Source organism: Bos mutus, chromosome 10, assembly GCF_027580195.1.
Source record: "Bos mutus isolate GX-2022 chromosome 10, NWIPB_WYAK_1.1, whole genome shotgun sequence".
NCBI classification, from domain to species: domain Eukaryota; kingdom Metazoa; phylum Chordata; class Mammalia; order Artiodactyla; family Bovidae; genus Bos; species Bos mutus.
Genome location: NC_091626.1, coordinates 71,945,385 through 71,962,576, shown reverse-complemented (window position 1 = coordinate 71,962,576; position 17,192 = coordinate 71,945,385). Strand labels below are relative to the sequence as shown.

Sequence of the window (17,192 nt, the reverse complement as noted above, 5' to 3'; positions counted from 1 at the left end):
CCCTTACATTTTGCTTTTGCTGTAGATTTCAATGACAGAATACAGCCATGAAAGGAAACATGCAAATGACCAAACAGTCATCTTTTCAGATGAAAACCAGATGGACCTGACAGCAAGTCACACTGTGATGATCACCAAAGGCCTTTTAGATTGTACCAAAAGTGAAAAGTCCACCAAGATAGATACTACATCGTTTCTGGCTAACTTAAAACTCCACACTGAAGATTCAAGAATGAAGAAAGAATTAAATTTTTCCGTAGATCAAAACACTTCTTCAGAAAAGAAGATAAATTTTAATGACTTCATAAAAAGATTGAAAATAGGAAAATCAAATGCTTTTCCTTTTACAGGACCTGATAAAGAAAATTCTGAGATGCCTATTCATTCCAAAGAAGCAAATAAGACCACTTCTGTACATCAAATGCATGTATCTCTTGGTGTAGATGAAAATACCAGGAGTATGACTAGACTCTTTAGAGAACAAGATGATGGAATGAATTTTACCCAGTGTCATACAACCAATATTCAGACTTTTGTTCCCACATCCAGTGAGGCCACCTTAAGGGAATTTAAAGGTGATGATATTACAGTTTATGGCAATGACTTCATGGACTTGACAATTAGCCACACTGTACAGAAGTTACCTTCAGCAGATAATCTGCCTGAAATAGAAAATCAAACTCAGGATGTCATGATGGATGTTTCAACCTGTTATGAAACTAAAGCACTAGAACAGAAGACAGTCTTTAAGGATAAACCGAATGATGCTTTTCAAGACCTTTCCTTAAACCCTGAAGGTAACATACATATGATCAGAAGTCATATTACAGGGACAGAAATTCAAACAGGCACACAGGCTACCAACCAGAATATCAGACCATTGGCCACGATCCCAGAATCTAAATATTCTGGTCCAGTTATGCAAGATGATAAGACATTTTTCTATTCTAGTTGTAATGATGTCATGGAACTGACCAAGTGTCACTCAAGTATGAGAGAGGAGAAAAATTTGGTAAAGCATGACAATAATTATTCTAAAATGTATCCCAATCCAGATGGCAGCTCTCTTCTCGGAGAGAAAACTGTTTATTCAGGAGAAGATAGCATGGACATTACCAAGAGTCACACAGTTAAAATCGATAATCAAATTTTTAAACAAGTTCAGACAAATGTACAGAAAGCAACTGCACCAGTATCTGAAAAAGAAATGATGATCCAAAATCACATAATTGTGTCAGAGAATTGGGACATAAATGTAAATTGTCACTCTGTTCCTCTTGTATCTAAGGAAAGATTACAGCAGAGCCCGGAAAATCCTTTATTTGTTTCATTGACTGACAAAAGGACTGAAATCTTCATGGATGAAGATATGGATTTGACTAAAAGTCACACAGTTAATTTAGGAAGTCAGTTTCCTCTTCCATCTTATGATCTGACATCTGAAAATACCAGTAAATCTCACTCTCACAGCAAAAGCCTTTCAGATGAATGGGAAAAAATGACGAAAGATCATATTGACCTATCCCAACAACAAAACATAATATCTAAGAACATCCCGGCTAATACCTGGGACAAAGAAAAAAGTCAAGTTTTGAAGATTTCACCCTTTCTTGATAAAGATTCTCCTCAGTCACCTGATACTAACCAGGACGTAGCAACAAAACATAATATAGTATACTCTCGTGAAGATCTTGACAAACAGGTACCACTGGGAAATAACAGAAATACAATTTCATGTGAGCAAGCTTTGTTTCCTACTTCAAAGCCATTATTTTCATCAAGAGGATGGCCTGCCATGAGAAATCATAATGTTGTTAACAGTCAAACAGTAAAATCTGTACTAGGCCAGAATTCTAAACTGCCTGAGCCACTAAGGAAATGTTTAGGTAATCCCATTCCTGACTGTTCTGACAAGAAAGTTATTTGTTCAGAGAAGGAAGAAGATATGGATCTAACCAACAGTCACACTGTCATTACTGGATTTGGTCCTTCTGAAGTACTAGAACTAAGTAAGACTAATTTAGAAAACACTAATAGCCAGTTATCAACAGTAAACAGACAGAAAGCTGTAAAAGTTAAAAAATGTAATGAAAGTCCTATAGAAAAAATGGGAGTGTTTATTTCTAATGGTATCATGGATGTGTTGGAAGACAAAAATGTACAGAAATCCGGAATTCTGAATGAAAAACAAGACGTCAAAATTTGTGGAAGAAAAAGTCTTGGCAGGCTAAAAGTTGATAAGACTGTTGTATTTTCAGAGGGAAATGAGAATGATATGGATATCACCAAGAGTTGTACAGTGGAAATAAATCATAGACCTTTACTAGATGAACATGATTCCCATTTGGTGCCTTTGGCAGGAAATTCTAACACTGTTTTGTATGCATGTGGGCAAGATGACATGGAGGTCACCAGAAGTCACACAACTGCAATAGAATGTAAAACTGTCTCACCAGATAAAACAACTACTAGGCCTGTGGACAAAACTGTAGTGTTTGTAGATAATCATGATGAACTAGAAATGACAAAGTCCCATACTGTTTTCATTGACTGCCAAACAAAGGAGAGAACTGTGCTTCCAGATAGACCTGACTTTGAACTATCCAAAAGAAAAAGCCTAGAAAAATCAAAAGTTTCCCCTACTTCTACTGAAGAGAGTGTTTTTTTCCAGCAAAATGTCAAAAGGGATCATTCAGTCGCAAAAGTCAGCCAGCTGACACTACCAGGGAAATGGTCTAATCATGGTCCTTTAGAGAAAGCTGAAGCATTTATAGCTGATAACACGGAAGTGTCTAAATCAACCATTTGGAAAAATGACAGAAATGTACAAAAGCCTATATTGCTGAATGAACCTCTATCAGGCAAAAATCAGAGAAGGAAAAGCCTTAGACTCAAAAATGACACGACCATTGCATTTTCAAAGAATGATAAAAATGATATGGATGTCCTCCAGTGTTGTACAGTGGAAATAAATAACAAAAGTGTCCTGGAAGATAGAGAGGACTCCCATTTGGTGCCTTTGGAAGGAACTTCTAATACTGTTTTGTATACCTGTGGACAGGATGACATGGAGATCACCAGAAGTCACACGACTGCCTTAGAATATAAACCTCTCTCACCAGATAAAATAACCACTAGGACTACAGACAAAACTGTTATGTTTGTAGATAATCACAGTGATCTGGAAGTTACTAAGTCACACACTGTTCTCATTGATTGTCAAGCCACAGAGAAAATACTTCAAGAGTGCCCTGCATTTGGAATAGCAAAAAGAAAAACCTTGGGTGTTTCTTTTCCACAAGATGGTAATTCTATTCAAGAAGTCACTAAAAAACAAGCACTGGCTGTAGAAAACAAAATCGTTCTTCACAGTGAGCAAAAGCATAATGTGATACCCTTTGTTCCTACTAATACATTGTCTGGGGGTCAAGGTGAGACAGATGTCAAATTCCATAGCACTTCTGTGGATGAAGAAGTCATGAAAGTTGTAGGCCAGGCCTATACATTGGAAAAAGCCAAAATTGAAAGCTGTCAGTTAAATAGTACAGATAGAAGAAATGTGGATTTTACAGGTAGTCCTGCAACTGCTATTTGTGGATCTGGTGATAATTATTCCTGTTTACCTAATGTTACTTCCTTTATTGGTAATTTGGAAAAGAATGTCTTGTCCTTACATGATAAAGATGAAGATTTAAAAGCCAGTCATTGCCCAGTGCAAAATGATCTTCCTTATGCAAACAATTCAGCCAGTGATGATGATTTGAAATCTGAGGGACTGTCTCATTCTGTTCCTTGCTTGTTAGAGAAGGAAAAAGTCGTTCAAACCAATACCCAAGGACAGTTACATTGTGCCCCAAAAGTGCTAAAAGATCAAGATCTGATTAAGGAGCCCCCAAGTCTAATATCAAATGAAACTTTAGTATATGGTGAAGATTCAGGGAAGATGGCTAAACTTAACTCAAAGCCAGTGTCTTTTAAGCTTCCAAGGGATCAAGTGGAGCCCTCTGTTGATAAGGCAGAACACAGTTTAAAGACCACCTTTGTTGATGATGTTTCTCAGCATCATCTGTTAACCCAACTACCTCCATTACCTCAACAAGGACAGAATAGTGTCAATAAAGATGAAGCAATATTGTCTAAAGCTGGAAATAATTTAAATATTGTTGGAGGAAATTCCTCTGAACCCACATGTGAAAACAATTCCACAATGCTCTATAATGGGAAACAGTTTACTATGGCCTATAAAAAAGAACCAAAGAAAAATATTCAAACAGCTAAATGTAATACAGCTATAGATTTCCACAATAACTCAGCCTTGACTAAGCAAGTTATTCAAACTCTTATCAATCCTCGAGAAGCGTCAGATCCTGTGATTGCATCCAGTGTTGCAACTTGTAGTAGTGTCAAATCAAATCTGAATAACTTAAATGGAAAAACTGAAGAATTTTTAGATTTCCAACCAGTTCATTTACCACCTTCTCCAGAACAGTTGCTTGAATTAGTAAATAAGGCACACCGTGATATGAGTATAGTGCAAGCTACAGAAGCACATAATGTTAACACAGTGTCTAGCAGTGCTAAAGATGATAAAGATGAAGAAAATAACATTCCACATAATGGAGCTGAAGCCACCTCTGTACCATTAATGACAACTGTAAAAGATAAAATGAGGAGATGTTCTTTGGGAATATTTTTGCCCAGATTGCCAAACAAAAGAAATTGTAGTGTCACTGGTATTGATGATCTGAAGCAGGTTCCAGCAGACACAACTGATTTAAATCACTTAGAAACTCAGCCGGTTTCCAATAAGGATTCAGGCATTGGAATTGTTAGAGCTAAACTGAACTTAAGTCCATCTCAATATATAAATGAGGAAAATCTCCCTATATATCCTGGTGAGATTAATTCCTCAGACTCTATCAGCATAGATACTGAGGAAAAGGCTTTGACTGAGACATACCAAAAAGAGACTTCACCCTCTGAAAATAAAATGGAAGAAACCTGCAATAGCCAAAAAAGAACCTGGGTACAAGATGATGATGATATTCAGAATGAGAAAAAAATCAGAAAAAATGAAATTGTGTTTAGTGATACTGCACAAGATCAGGAGGTAAGCCCTGTCTTGAACTAAGAAATGTTCTTGATTGTCTTCTTTTAAATTATGAGTATTCTTGAATTTTAATTTTAGTGTTAGGTAAGCAGGAATTATTTCCAGTTATAGACCTGGAGAAATATTCCTGTATAAAATCTTAAAGAAATTAATTGACTAGCAGGTAGACTTAAACACAGTTTGAAGTGACAAATGGTCACAAAAAATGAAATGGGAAGTAGAAAAAATTAATATTGATTGTGTAATTCTAAATATTCTGTCACTTCTAGTGATTTGTCATTGTGACTTTGCATATAAAAATCTCTAGGCAGGGTACATGGAGTTTGATAAGTCATCTTCAGTGTTAAAATGTTTGGATAAAAAGATTTATTATGCAGACTGCATAAAGAAAAGATGGACTGAATTTTCTTGACTAATGAAAATATGTAGAAGCTGAGAGTCCATTTCTTTTGAGGATGGGAGAATGCCTAGATCAAACCCAGTACCTCAAAGTGAAGTAAGATTTTATGTTTATTTAAAAACACTGATTTGGATAACTTGGGGAGAATACAGGCTTCCCTGGTGGCTCAGCTGGTAAAGAATCCTCCTGCAATGCAGGAGACTCCACTTCGATTCCTGAGTCAGGAATATTCCCTGGAGGAGGGATAGGCTACCCACTCTAGTATTCATGGGCTTGTCATGTAGACTGAGTTTTGTAAGTGGAGAAATAAAGATTAGAAAGTATAGGTTCATAGAAACAAAGTTTAAATTCTGTTCAGAAGTTTGTAGGTAAGCTTAGAAGATGATTTCAGTTAGATGAAAATGGCAGATAGAAAATGGTTTCAGATAGATGAAAATGACACTTAAGTCTGTAAAGTAAAATAGTTAAAATGGTAAAACCAGGACCATGTGACTTATTTGACTTCAACCAAAGGAGTCTTGGTCATCTGGGGAAGGAAATACTAAAGCCTAGAAATAAATTTTTTCTCTGTACTCCAGACAGGGCTATTTTGTATAGTCAGTATTCTCTTCTGTTTTCTACAGTGTAGTAGCCCTGACCCTGGTGTCTAGTAGATGAATAACTGGATAGGTCAACATTTGGTATCTCATAGGATCTGGTTATAACCTGGATACTGCTGAGAAACAATTTTCTCATATAGTATAATACATAATGTTATCTCATTATATTTTTAAATAAAATTACTTTGAACTTCTAAAAGCCTACTAAGCTGCTTGTTACTTATTCTAATTCTTTACTAAAGTATTTTATATAATTACAGATACGTTTTATGTTAGAAGTATTTCTCCTGGCATTCAGCATTTAGTCATTATAATTAATAGTGTAATAACTTTACTCTTATGATGTTCCTTTATTGATGATTTCAGATTTCTGATCTCCGTGCTGAAGGAGAGATGGATAAAAATGCTAACAGTGTATTGATAAAAAGCCTGAGCAGAACTCCGTCTAGTTGTAGCAGTTCTCTGGATTCAGTCAAGGTTGATGGGACCTCTCTGGACTTAAGCAGTAAGATTTTAATGAAGGCTAAATAAGAGAAATCATCTGTTACTTGACTAATAATACATGTATTTCAGTTTAGGAGATATTTGAAATTTGTATAAGATTTTTGGGAGTTATAAATAGTTGATAAGTAAAATAATATTTAGTTTATTTTTAATTCTTAGTTTTAACAAATTGAGAAGTGTTATATTACAAGAGTGATTTTCTTAAGAAGCTTAAAATTAGTAGAAAAATAATATGGAGCCCTTAAAACTAATATACTTTACCCTACAAATGACTGTCTTCCCAGAAGGATCCTAGCAGATAGCTTCAAGAGCATGAACCACACATAAACCTGAACAATAATTAAAACTAAGTTTATAGTTTAATTTAACTTGTTCATCACTTGAATTTGCTTTACTTTTAGCACACCTTGGTAGTCAAATAGAATCACAGTTTCTCAGAGATACCGTTTGTGAAGAGAGCTTAAAGGAGGTATGAAAGTATTTCTCATTTTTTAAAATAATTTTATTTATATATTTTTTTGGCTGTGCTGGGTCATCTTTGCTTTGTGCAGGCTTTTTTCTAGTTGTAGCAAGCAGGGGCTACTCTCTGGTTGTGGTGCACGGGCTTCTCACTGTGGCTGTCTCTTGTTGAGGAGCACAAGCTCTAGGATGTGCAGGCTTCCGTAGTTGTGGCACGTGGACTCAGTAGTTGCGGTTTGTGGGCTGTGGAGCACAGGCTCATTAGTTGTGGAACATGGGCTTAGTTGCTTTGCAGCATGTGGGATAGTCTCGGATTGGGGATCGAACCTGTATCTCCTGCATTAGTAGGATTCTTTACCACTGAGCCACAAGGGAAGCCACTATTTCTCAAATGCACCTGATTTCCTCATTTTGTTTTCTCTTGTTTAATTTTTTTGAATTATGAAATATTTCAAATATACAGAAGGCTAGTTCTCTTTTTTTTTTGTTAAGGACAGGACATGTCAATTATGTGGAGTAGAATCACAATTGGAAGGCCTACGTTTTGTTGTTTTTTCCCCCCAATTTTACTATTACTGAATAAACTTAAGAAATAATATTAGATGAAATCTACTTGTGTATAGCCTACATCAGAATAATATTTACACATATGCAAAGTACTTTAAGCAATATAGAAACAAAAGAGGTGGTTCTAGTCAAAATTGCTCATAAAAACAAACTTTGAGCAATGGTCAAAGTTTGAGCAATGGTCAAGTTTTACCTTGAATGGTCATGCAAACTTTTTTTCTTCCTCAGAAACTCAAAGATGGAAGAATAACAATAAAGGAGTTCTTTATACTTCTTCAGGTACACATTCTGATACAGAAACCCAGACAGAGCAATCTTCCAGCCAAAGTAAGTACAATTTCTTGGCAAAATAGTCATCTCAGTTAAAATATATGTTTACTAAACTGTATCGAAGCAAGTGTTTATTAGAAAAACAAAAAAAAGAATCTAAGGAAGCAAATTTTCCTACAGAAAATTTTGCTATAGAAAGTACATTTGGGGTTAGCTTAAAAATTTATTTTTAAAAAATATGACTTTTGAAAAGGTGGAGTTTTTTTTTCATTTCTTGCCATCTGTTTTGTTTTTTATACTTTTTCCTGAACATATGCTTTCCCCTATTATTATAAAAAGCCAAGTATAGCAGAGGTTTTAATAAACATTTTTCAATATAAAAATATTTAAAATCATAGAATATTTAAATAATGCAACCAAGAAGCTTAGTTTAAAAGATTAATAGAAAACTCATATCATTTACATATAAAATTACATAGTATTTTTTTAACTTAAGTCTGTTGAACATTTACAAAAATTAGGTATACCCTTGATCACAAAGAAAAACATGAGAAATTGAAAAACGGAGACTTCATAGATATCTGATCTTAATCCAATAAAATTAGAACTATTAAAAACACAAACATCTTGGAAATTAAGAAACATGTTTCTAGATAATTCACATCAAAGAGGAAAGCAAAACTGTTTAGAAAGTAAAGGAGAACAGTCTATGGGATATACAACAGAACATACACTTAGCAGGAAATTAAAAGCCTCAGATCACTGTTATAGAAGAGAATCTAAAACTAAAGGACTTTTTAATACTTTAAGAAATTGGAAAATGAACAATAAAATGACATCTGTAAAAAAGGTAGGAAGACAGAATTCAGGTAAATAGAAAATTAATAAAATAGAAAACAAAAACTAGTAGAAAAGATAACAGATCTAAAAATTGGTACTTTGGGGGAATTCCCTGATAGTCCAGTGGTTAGGATTCTGTGTGCTCTCTGCCAAGGGTTTGGGTTCCACCTCTTGTCAGAGAGCTAAAATGAAGCATTTAGTGCTTCATTTATTAGTGCAATGCAGCTAATAAAATAAAAACTGGTACTTTGAAAACACAATTAAAAAAACTCTTAAAGAGCTTAATTAAGTCAAAGGAAGGCTTCTCCCTGTGATCCAGTATATAAGAATCCCCCTTGCAATGCAATGGACACCGGTTCAATCCCTGGTCTGGGAAGATCCCATGTGCCTCAGGACAACGGAGCCCCTGCGATGCAACTACTCTGCCATGCACTACTCTAGCCAGTACTCTAGAGCCCATGAACCATAACTGCTGAGCCCATGTACTACAGCTACTGAAGCCCATTAACCTTGAGCCTGTGCTTCCCAACAAGAGAAGGAAGCCAGTGCAATGAGAAGCCCATACTCAACATCTAGAGAAAGCCTGTGTGCAGCAGCAAAAACACAACACAGCCAAAAATAAATCTTAAAAAAAAGGGGGGAGAGAGAAAGCTAAAATACATATAATTGAGAAAGACACATCCACAGATTAAAAGAAAGATAAAAAGAATTTTTTTTAATCCTTCAACTGTGATGACAACTTTTAAGACCTAGATGATTTTTTAGAAAAATACCAAATTTACAAAAATACCAAATACAAATTTTGTCATAATACAAAAATTACCAAAATTAACCCAAGAACTGGATAACTCTGATTAACTACCATTGACTATTTGTTTTGGCTACACCACCTGACTTGCAGGATCTTAGTTCCCTGACCAGGGATTGAACTCACACCCTTTGCCATGAAAGTGAGGAGTCCTAACCACTGGACAACCAGGAAATTCCCACCATTGAAATTTTTAGTTTGCAATTTACCATTAAAATTGTCACTAGGACCAGATGACTTCTAACTTTCAAAGAAGAGACCCACACATTTATGACTATTTGGTTTATGACAAAGATGCCCCTGTAGAATAGTGGCCTTTCCTATAAATGGTGTTGAATCAGTTGGCTATCTACAGGAAAAAAAATGAACCTTGATCCATACTTCACATTGTACATTAAAAAAATCAATCCTATACAACACCAAGGCACAAGTGCCAAAATTAAAAATTGGACTTCATCAAAATTTAAAACTTGTGTGCTGCAAATGATACCATCAAGAAAGGGCAAACACAACCCAGAGAACAGGAGAAAACATTTGAAAATCATACAACTTAGCCTTGTATCCAGAATATTTAAAGCACTCTTACAACTCAAAAAAATAACCCAATTGGGGACTTCCCTGGTGGTCCAGTGGCTACAGCTCAGCGCTCCCAACTCAGGGGGCCTGGGTTAAATCCCTGGTCAGGGAACTGAAACCCATGTGCTGCAACTAAGACCCAGTGCAGCCAAATAAATAAAAAGAATTAAAAAAAAAAAAAGATAACCCAATTAAAAATATCAAAGGATCAAAATAGACGTTTCTCCAAAGAAGATATATGAATGGCCAATTAGCAAAATAGTGATAAAGGAAGTACAAATTAAAATAAGTTACCACTTCACACCCACTAGGATGCCCGTAGCCAAAATGACAAAATAACAACTGCTGGCAAGGATGTGAAGAGGCTGGAATTTTCATACATTGCTGGTAGACTTGTAAAATGGTGTAGCCTATTTCCTCAAAAAGTTAAACAGAACTATTATATGATCCACCAATTCCAATTCTAGGTATTTACCTAAGAGAATTGAATATGTACCTCTACACAAAAACTGGTACATGAACATTATTCATAATAGCCAAAAAGTGAACTGATTAGTGGTTACCTGAGGCTAAGGTAGGGGTGGAGGAGGAAGGAATGACAGCTAATGGGTACAAGGTTTCTTTTAGAGGAAAGTGCTCTAAAATTAGCTGGTGATGATGTTGCACAACCTTGTGAATATATTTTATAAATCATTTAATTGCATACTTAGTGAACTATATGGTGTGTAAATTAAATCTCAATAAAGCTGTTTAGAAAGAAATCAATTACAGGAGCATTGATATCTAAAGGTGAAAAGTAAATCAAAGATAGAAAGGAGAAAGATACTCATGCATCTTTTGGGTCCCCAACCTCATTATTCTCATCACCATAGTAGTGTCCCTTCCCTGTAGAATCCCCTTGCCTCAGCTGCAGATGGGAGATAGAAAAGTGTCTAGGTATGTTATGTAGAGTCTTGGGAAATGCAGAAACAGTGCCAGGGGCCAGAGAAAGCAAAGGGGAAGCGTAGGAACAGAAAGGTTGCTGGCAGGGTAGAACAGTGGAGGATATCTGGGAAGCTAATCTTTGAGGGATGAATCAAGGGAATATTAGTATGAATTAGTATGACTCTTGCCCTTTGGTCTTAGGCTTTGTAGAGGTCAGGAAAGGCAGTGTTAGGGAAATGTATCTGGGAAAGAACCATCAAGAGGGTAAGACAAATCAACTATACTTCAGTTAAAAAAAAAAAAAAAAAAGATGGTAAGAAGAGTTCATGCTATCGCGGGAAAGAAATTTAAAAATCCCAAAGTAGGGACTTCCCTGGCAGTCCAGTATTTAAGACTCCATGCTTCCAGTGCAGGAGGCACAAGTTCCATGTCTGGTTGGGGAACTAAGATCACACATGCTATGTGGTGCAGCCAAAAAAAGTATTTAAAAAAAAAAATCCCAAAGTAGAGAAGGGCCAAAGAAATGGGTAATGTATGGGCTGTGGAAAAGGAGGTTCACAACTATGGGCATCTGTTACAGGATTTAGATGACCATGAGTCTCCTCTAGGGTGGAACTGGGGAGGCATTCTTGAGGCAGACAGGGAGATGTATGTTTGGCACCCATGTGTGTGTGCAATTGTAGGAGTTCAGCTGGTAGGACCAGCTAAAGATACTATGTACAGATGCCATATTGCTATATTGTGTAAGAAGAACTAATAACATAGTATTGTAGGTCAGTTATATTTCAAAAACAAACAAACTCATAAAAAATGAGATCAGATTTGTGGTTTACCAATGGGATGAGGAGAGGGGGAATTGGATCAAGGCAGTCAAAAGGTACAAACTTCCAATTATAAGATAAATAAGCACTAGGGATGTAAAGTACAACATGATAAATACAATTAATACAGTAGTATGTTTTATATGAAAGTTGTTAAGAGAGTAAATACTAAGAGTTCTCATCACAAGGAAAATTTTTTTCTATTTCTTCAATTTTGTATCTGTATGAGGTGATCATTTAGTCAGTTCAGTCACTCAGTCATGTCCGACTCTTTGCAACCCAGGGACTGCAGCACACCAGACTTCCCTGTCCATCACCAACTCCTGGAGCTTACTCAAACTCATGTCCATCCAGTTGGTGATGCCATTCAACTATCTCATCCTCTGTCATCCCCTTCTCCTCCTGCCTTCAGTCTTTCACAGCATCAGGGTCTTTTCCAATGAGTCAGTTCTTTGCCTCAGGTGGCCAAAGTATTGGAGTTTCAGCTTCAGCATCAGTCCTTCCAATTAATATTCAGGACTGATTTCCTTTAGGATGGACTGGTTGGATCTGGTTACAGTCCAAGTGATTCTCAAGAGTATTCTCCAACACCATAGTTCAAAAGCATCAATTCTTCTGGTTGCAGCTTTCTTTATAGTCCAACTCTTATATCCATACATGACTACTGGAAAAGCCATAGCTTTGACTAGACAGACTTTATTGGCAAGGTAATGTCTTTGCTTTTTAATATGCTGTCTGGGTTGGTCATAGCTTTTCTTCCAAGAAACAAGCATCTTTTAATTTCATGGCTGTAGTCACTATCTACGGTGATTTTGGAGCCCACCCCCCAAAAAAAATCTCTCACTGTTTCCATTATTTCCCCAACTATTTGCCATGAAGTGATGGGCCCAGATGCCGTGATCTTAGTTTTCTGAATGTTGAGTTTTCAGCTAACTTTTTCACTCTCCTCTTTCACCTTCATCAAGAGTCTCTTTAGTTCTTCTTCACTTTCTGCCATAAGGGTGGTCATCTGCATAAATGAGGTTATTGATATTTCTCCCTGCAATCTTAATTCCAGCTTGTGCTTCATCCAGCCCGGCATTTCACATGATGTACTCTGCATATATGTTAAATAAGCCGGGCAACAGTATACAGCCTTGATGTACTGGTTCCCGATTTGGATGGTTCCATGTCTGTTGTTCCATGTGATAGATATTCATTAAACTTGTGATAATCATTTCATGATGTATGTAAGTCAAATCATTATGCTGTAAAGCTTAAACTGATACAGTGCTGTATGTCAATTATATCTCAATAAAACTGAGAGGGGAAAAAAAGGTTCTATGTTAGTGCCCCATGACCTCCTGCATGCCCAAGGAGTGTTTCATACCAAAATACTCCCTTTCAGTGCAGTTGTGGAACTATTGTAGGTACCCTTAGTTCAGTTCAGTTGCTCAGTCATGTCTGACTCTTTGAGACCCCATGAATCGCAGCACACCAGGCCTCCCTGTCTATCACCAACTCCTGGAGTTCACCCAGACTCACGTCCTTCGAGTCGGTGATGCCATCCAGCCATCTCATCCTCTGTCATCCCCTTCTCCTCCTGCCCCAATCCCTCCCAGCATCAGAGTCTTTTCCAGTGAGTCAACTCTTCGCATGAGATGGCCAAAGTACTGGAGTTTCAGCTTTAGCATCATTCCTTCCAAAGAACACCCACGGCTGATCTCCTTCAGAATGGACTGGTTGGATCTCCTTGCAGTCCATGGGACTCTCAAGAGTCTTCTCCAACACCACATTTCAAAAGCATCAATTCTTCGGCGCTCAGCTTTCTTCACAGTCCAACTCTCACATACATACATGACCACTGGAAAAACCATAGCCTTGATTAGACCTTTGTTGGCGAAGTAATGTCTCTGCTTTTCAATATGCTATCTAGGTTGGTCATAACTTTTCTTCTAAGGGGTAAGTGTCTTTTAATTTCATGGCTGCAGTCACCATCTGCAGTGATTTTGGAGCCCCCAAAAATAAAGTCTGACACTGTTTCCACTGTTTCCCCATCTATTTCCCATGAAGTGCTGGGACCAGATCCCATGATCTTCGTTTTCTGAATGTTGAGCTTTAAGCCAACGATTTCACTCTCCTCTTTCACTTTCATCAAGAGGCTTTGTAGTTCCTCTTCACTTTCTGCCATAAGGGTAGTGTCATCTGCATATCTGAGGTTATTGATATTTCTCCCGGCAATCGTGATTCCAGCTTGTGCTTCTTCCAGCCCACCGTTTCTCATGATGTACTCTGCATTTAAGTTACCCTTACCAGGCCTGAAATATCTAAGAGCTGATAGTGCATAAATTGGACACTTAATCAAAATAGATAAAGCAAGGGAAGGGAGTGACTTGTGCATGTAGTCCTGGAATCAAGGAGCAGCAGTTTAACCCATGTATTGCATTACAGCATAGGCAATTGCATTCAGTTGTATGCACAGTGCATAAGCCTGATATCCTTTGCAGTTGGCATTCCTGGTGAATCTCTGGGAACTTAGTCCTGTGTTTCACTTTGTGGTTATGAAGGTTCAAGAGAAACCTTACTCTTTAAAGAAAGAAAACTTAGATGTTATAGGAATTTTCAAACATATACAAAAGTAAATAATAGTTTAATGAACTTCTCATGTATCTATCACCAAACTTCAAAAATTATCAACTTCTGGGACTTCCCTGGTAGTCCAGTGGTTAAGACTTCGCCTTCCAATGCGGGGAGTACAAGTTTGTTCCCTCGTTGGGGAGCTAAGATCCCACGTGCCTCAGGGCCAAAAAACAAAAACATAGAACAGAAGCAATGTTATAACAAATTCAATAAAGACTTGAAGAAAAATTATCAATCCTTGTTTCCCTACCTATATTTTCCCAATCCTATATTTCCCTACCTCCCCATCCTGTTATTTTGAAGGAAATCCCAGGTATCATCAATTTATCTGTATTTCAGTATGTATCCCTGAAAAGATGAGGACTCTTTAAACTATGTCCAAATATGATAATCTTATCTTTAAGTGATTAATTATTCAGTCAGTATTATATTTCCCTGATTGTCTGCATTATTTTCCAGTTTGTTAAATTGCAACCCAAATGAGATTGATAGCTCTTTCTTAATTATATTTTAAAGTATAAGGTCCCCTTCAATAACCCTCTGTCCCCCGATCTCCCTTCTCTCTCCCTCTTTTTTTTTTGGAGGAAACCAGGTTTTTCCATACTCTGCTAAGTATGTGTTTTGCCCATTTTTCATACCCTAACTTTAGTTTTAACGTGTCCTCCTGTCCTTTGTATTTTCTGTAAATCAGCAGAGGCTTTATCAGATGACATGTTTTTGTTTTGCAAGTTTACTTTATACTTGTCCTTCCATCAGGAGTTAATGTCTGGTGATGATCACCATTAAGTTATCATTATCTAGATCTAGCAATTTATTAAGAGTTGTAAAGTAGTGATATCATGATTTTCTTCATTTTTTCATATTATGTCCAAATACTTATGTAAAAAAAATATCTTTTATTAAGTATTTGGCTCCTATATGAAAGACAGTCAGCCATGTTCCCAAGGAGGCCTCATTTCTTTGAGAAGTATAGAGCTTTGATTTTTCTTTATAAATTTAGCCTTAAAACTACTTTTTAAGAAAGAGAGTCATCATCAGTAATCATTGCCTTTAGCACCTTTTTGCACTTTAACAACATGTTAGAAAACTAGTTACAGATGGAGAAATGAAATTAAAACCTCATTTGTATTTCCTTTTAATTTATCAACTGAAAGGAGAGAATGAGAGGAAACTAAAGTTTGTTAGATTATTTAGCAGGCCCTGAGCTTTGGTACCTTTTTTAAAAACTTTTACTTTGATCTTAAGAGGTTGGTCAATATTGTGCCCATTTTATAGATGAGGCCAAAACCTAGAATGCTAAAATGACTTATTCTGTGCCACACGGCCTATGAATAATGGACATTTGTAGTGTTTTCTTTGGATTTTATATGTAATAGGCTAACTTGGTTTTTCCAACACTGCATTAGGGACATCAGAAAGTCATTGGGTTAGAGCTATAAGACGTTTTTTAAAATGTCCAAAAGACATTATAAGACATTTAAAAAAATAACCAGATTTTTACTGCTTCATTTTATGTATGCCAGAAAAGTCTGAGTTCAACCTGGGATAGAAGTAAGGATCAGGGCTAGTGAATGAGAATAGAAAAGAATAATCTTAGAAACTGGCATCTTTTTTTTTTTCTTTCAATAAAGAGGTTTTTTATAAGTTTTAATTTTCAGATATTGATAGTTTTAAAACAATGTGTAAAATTCAAACAGGGTCTCTGTATCAATCTAGAGGGGTGGGATAGGGCGGGAGATGAAAGAGAGGTTCAAAAGGGAGGGATATATGTATACCCATGGCTGATTCATGTTGAGGTTTGACAAAAAACAACAAAATTCTGCAAAGCAGTTATCCTTCAAACACAATGTATAACCATTTCTCTCTCCCACCCAAGTTTATTGAGGTGTTTGTGCAAATAATGCATAAACATTTTCAAATCATTTTTAAGCCTATGTGTGGAACTTCCACAGTTCCTCTAAACATCAGTGGGAAATGGACTTTGATGTCAGAGACTTTATTTCAAATTCCAACTGTAGCTTACTAGGTATATGAATTTAAAGTTTTCCATTTTTCCTTTGTAGAACTTGTAAAAGTAAGCACTCACGTCTCAAGCACTGTTTTGAGACTCTTAACAGTCCTTGCACGTGGTTTGGTCCTCAAAATACCAGTTTTAAGGGATTTTTTTTTTTCCAGTTTGCTGTAAACACATCACCTACTCTGGAAGACCTGATGTTAAGTCAATATGTTTACCGACCCAAGATACAGATTTATAAAGAAGATTGTGAAGTTCTTTGCCGGAAGATTGAAGAGTATGAAAGTTTCCATTTTTTGTGTGTTTTGTTGGATGGGTGAATAATCTGTGTGACAAGATTTTGATTAGAATAACACTGGCATAAGAAAAGCTGACCGCATTAATTGGCAGTATATATAGTATATGGGAAAGAATTTCAGGTTTGTAGTCAGATGGAAGTTCAACTCTTGGCTACTTATGTAAGTTATTTAACCTTCATTTCCACATTCATCAATTGAGGTTAATAATACCTACTTAGTAGTGTAGAAGTAGTGTATATAATGAGCAGTAGAAGTAGTATATATAAGTTTGCATGCCATTCTTAGCAAAGAGTATGTCCTTAATAGGGATTCCCAGGTGGCTCAGTTGTAAAGAATCCACCTACCAAGCAGGAGATTCAGGTTTAATCCCTGGGTGGGGAAG

The 17,192-nt window shown here is 36.4% G+C and overlaps 1 protein-coding gene across 1 annotated transcript in view; it reads left to right on the top strand.

The window, feature by feature from the left end:
- The window catches only part of KNL1 (kinetochore scaffold 1), a 64,472-nt gene that overhangs the window by 29,975 nt on the left and 17,305 nt on the right, over positions 1 to 17,192 (top strand). Inside the window, 5 exon segments of the mRNA XM_070378226.1 lie at positions 26 to 5,110; positions 6,476 to 6,614; positions 7,015 to 7,082; positions 7,868 to 7,966; positions 16,673 to 16,788. Of these exon segments, the coding sequence (XP_070234327.1) occupies positions 26 to 5,110; positions 6,476 to 6,614; positions 7,015 to 7,082; positions 7,868 to 7,966; positions 16,673 to 16,788 (5,507 nt within the window).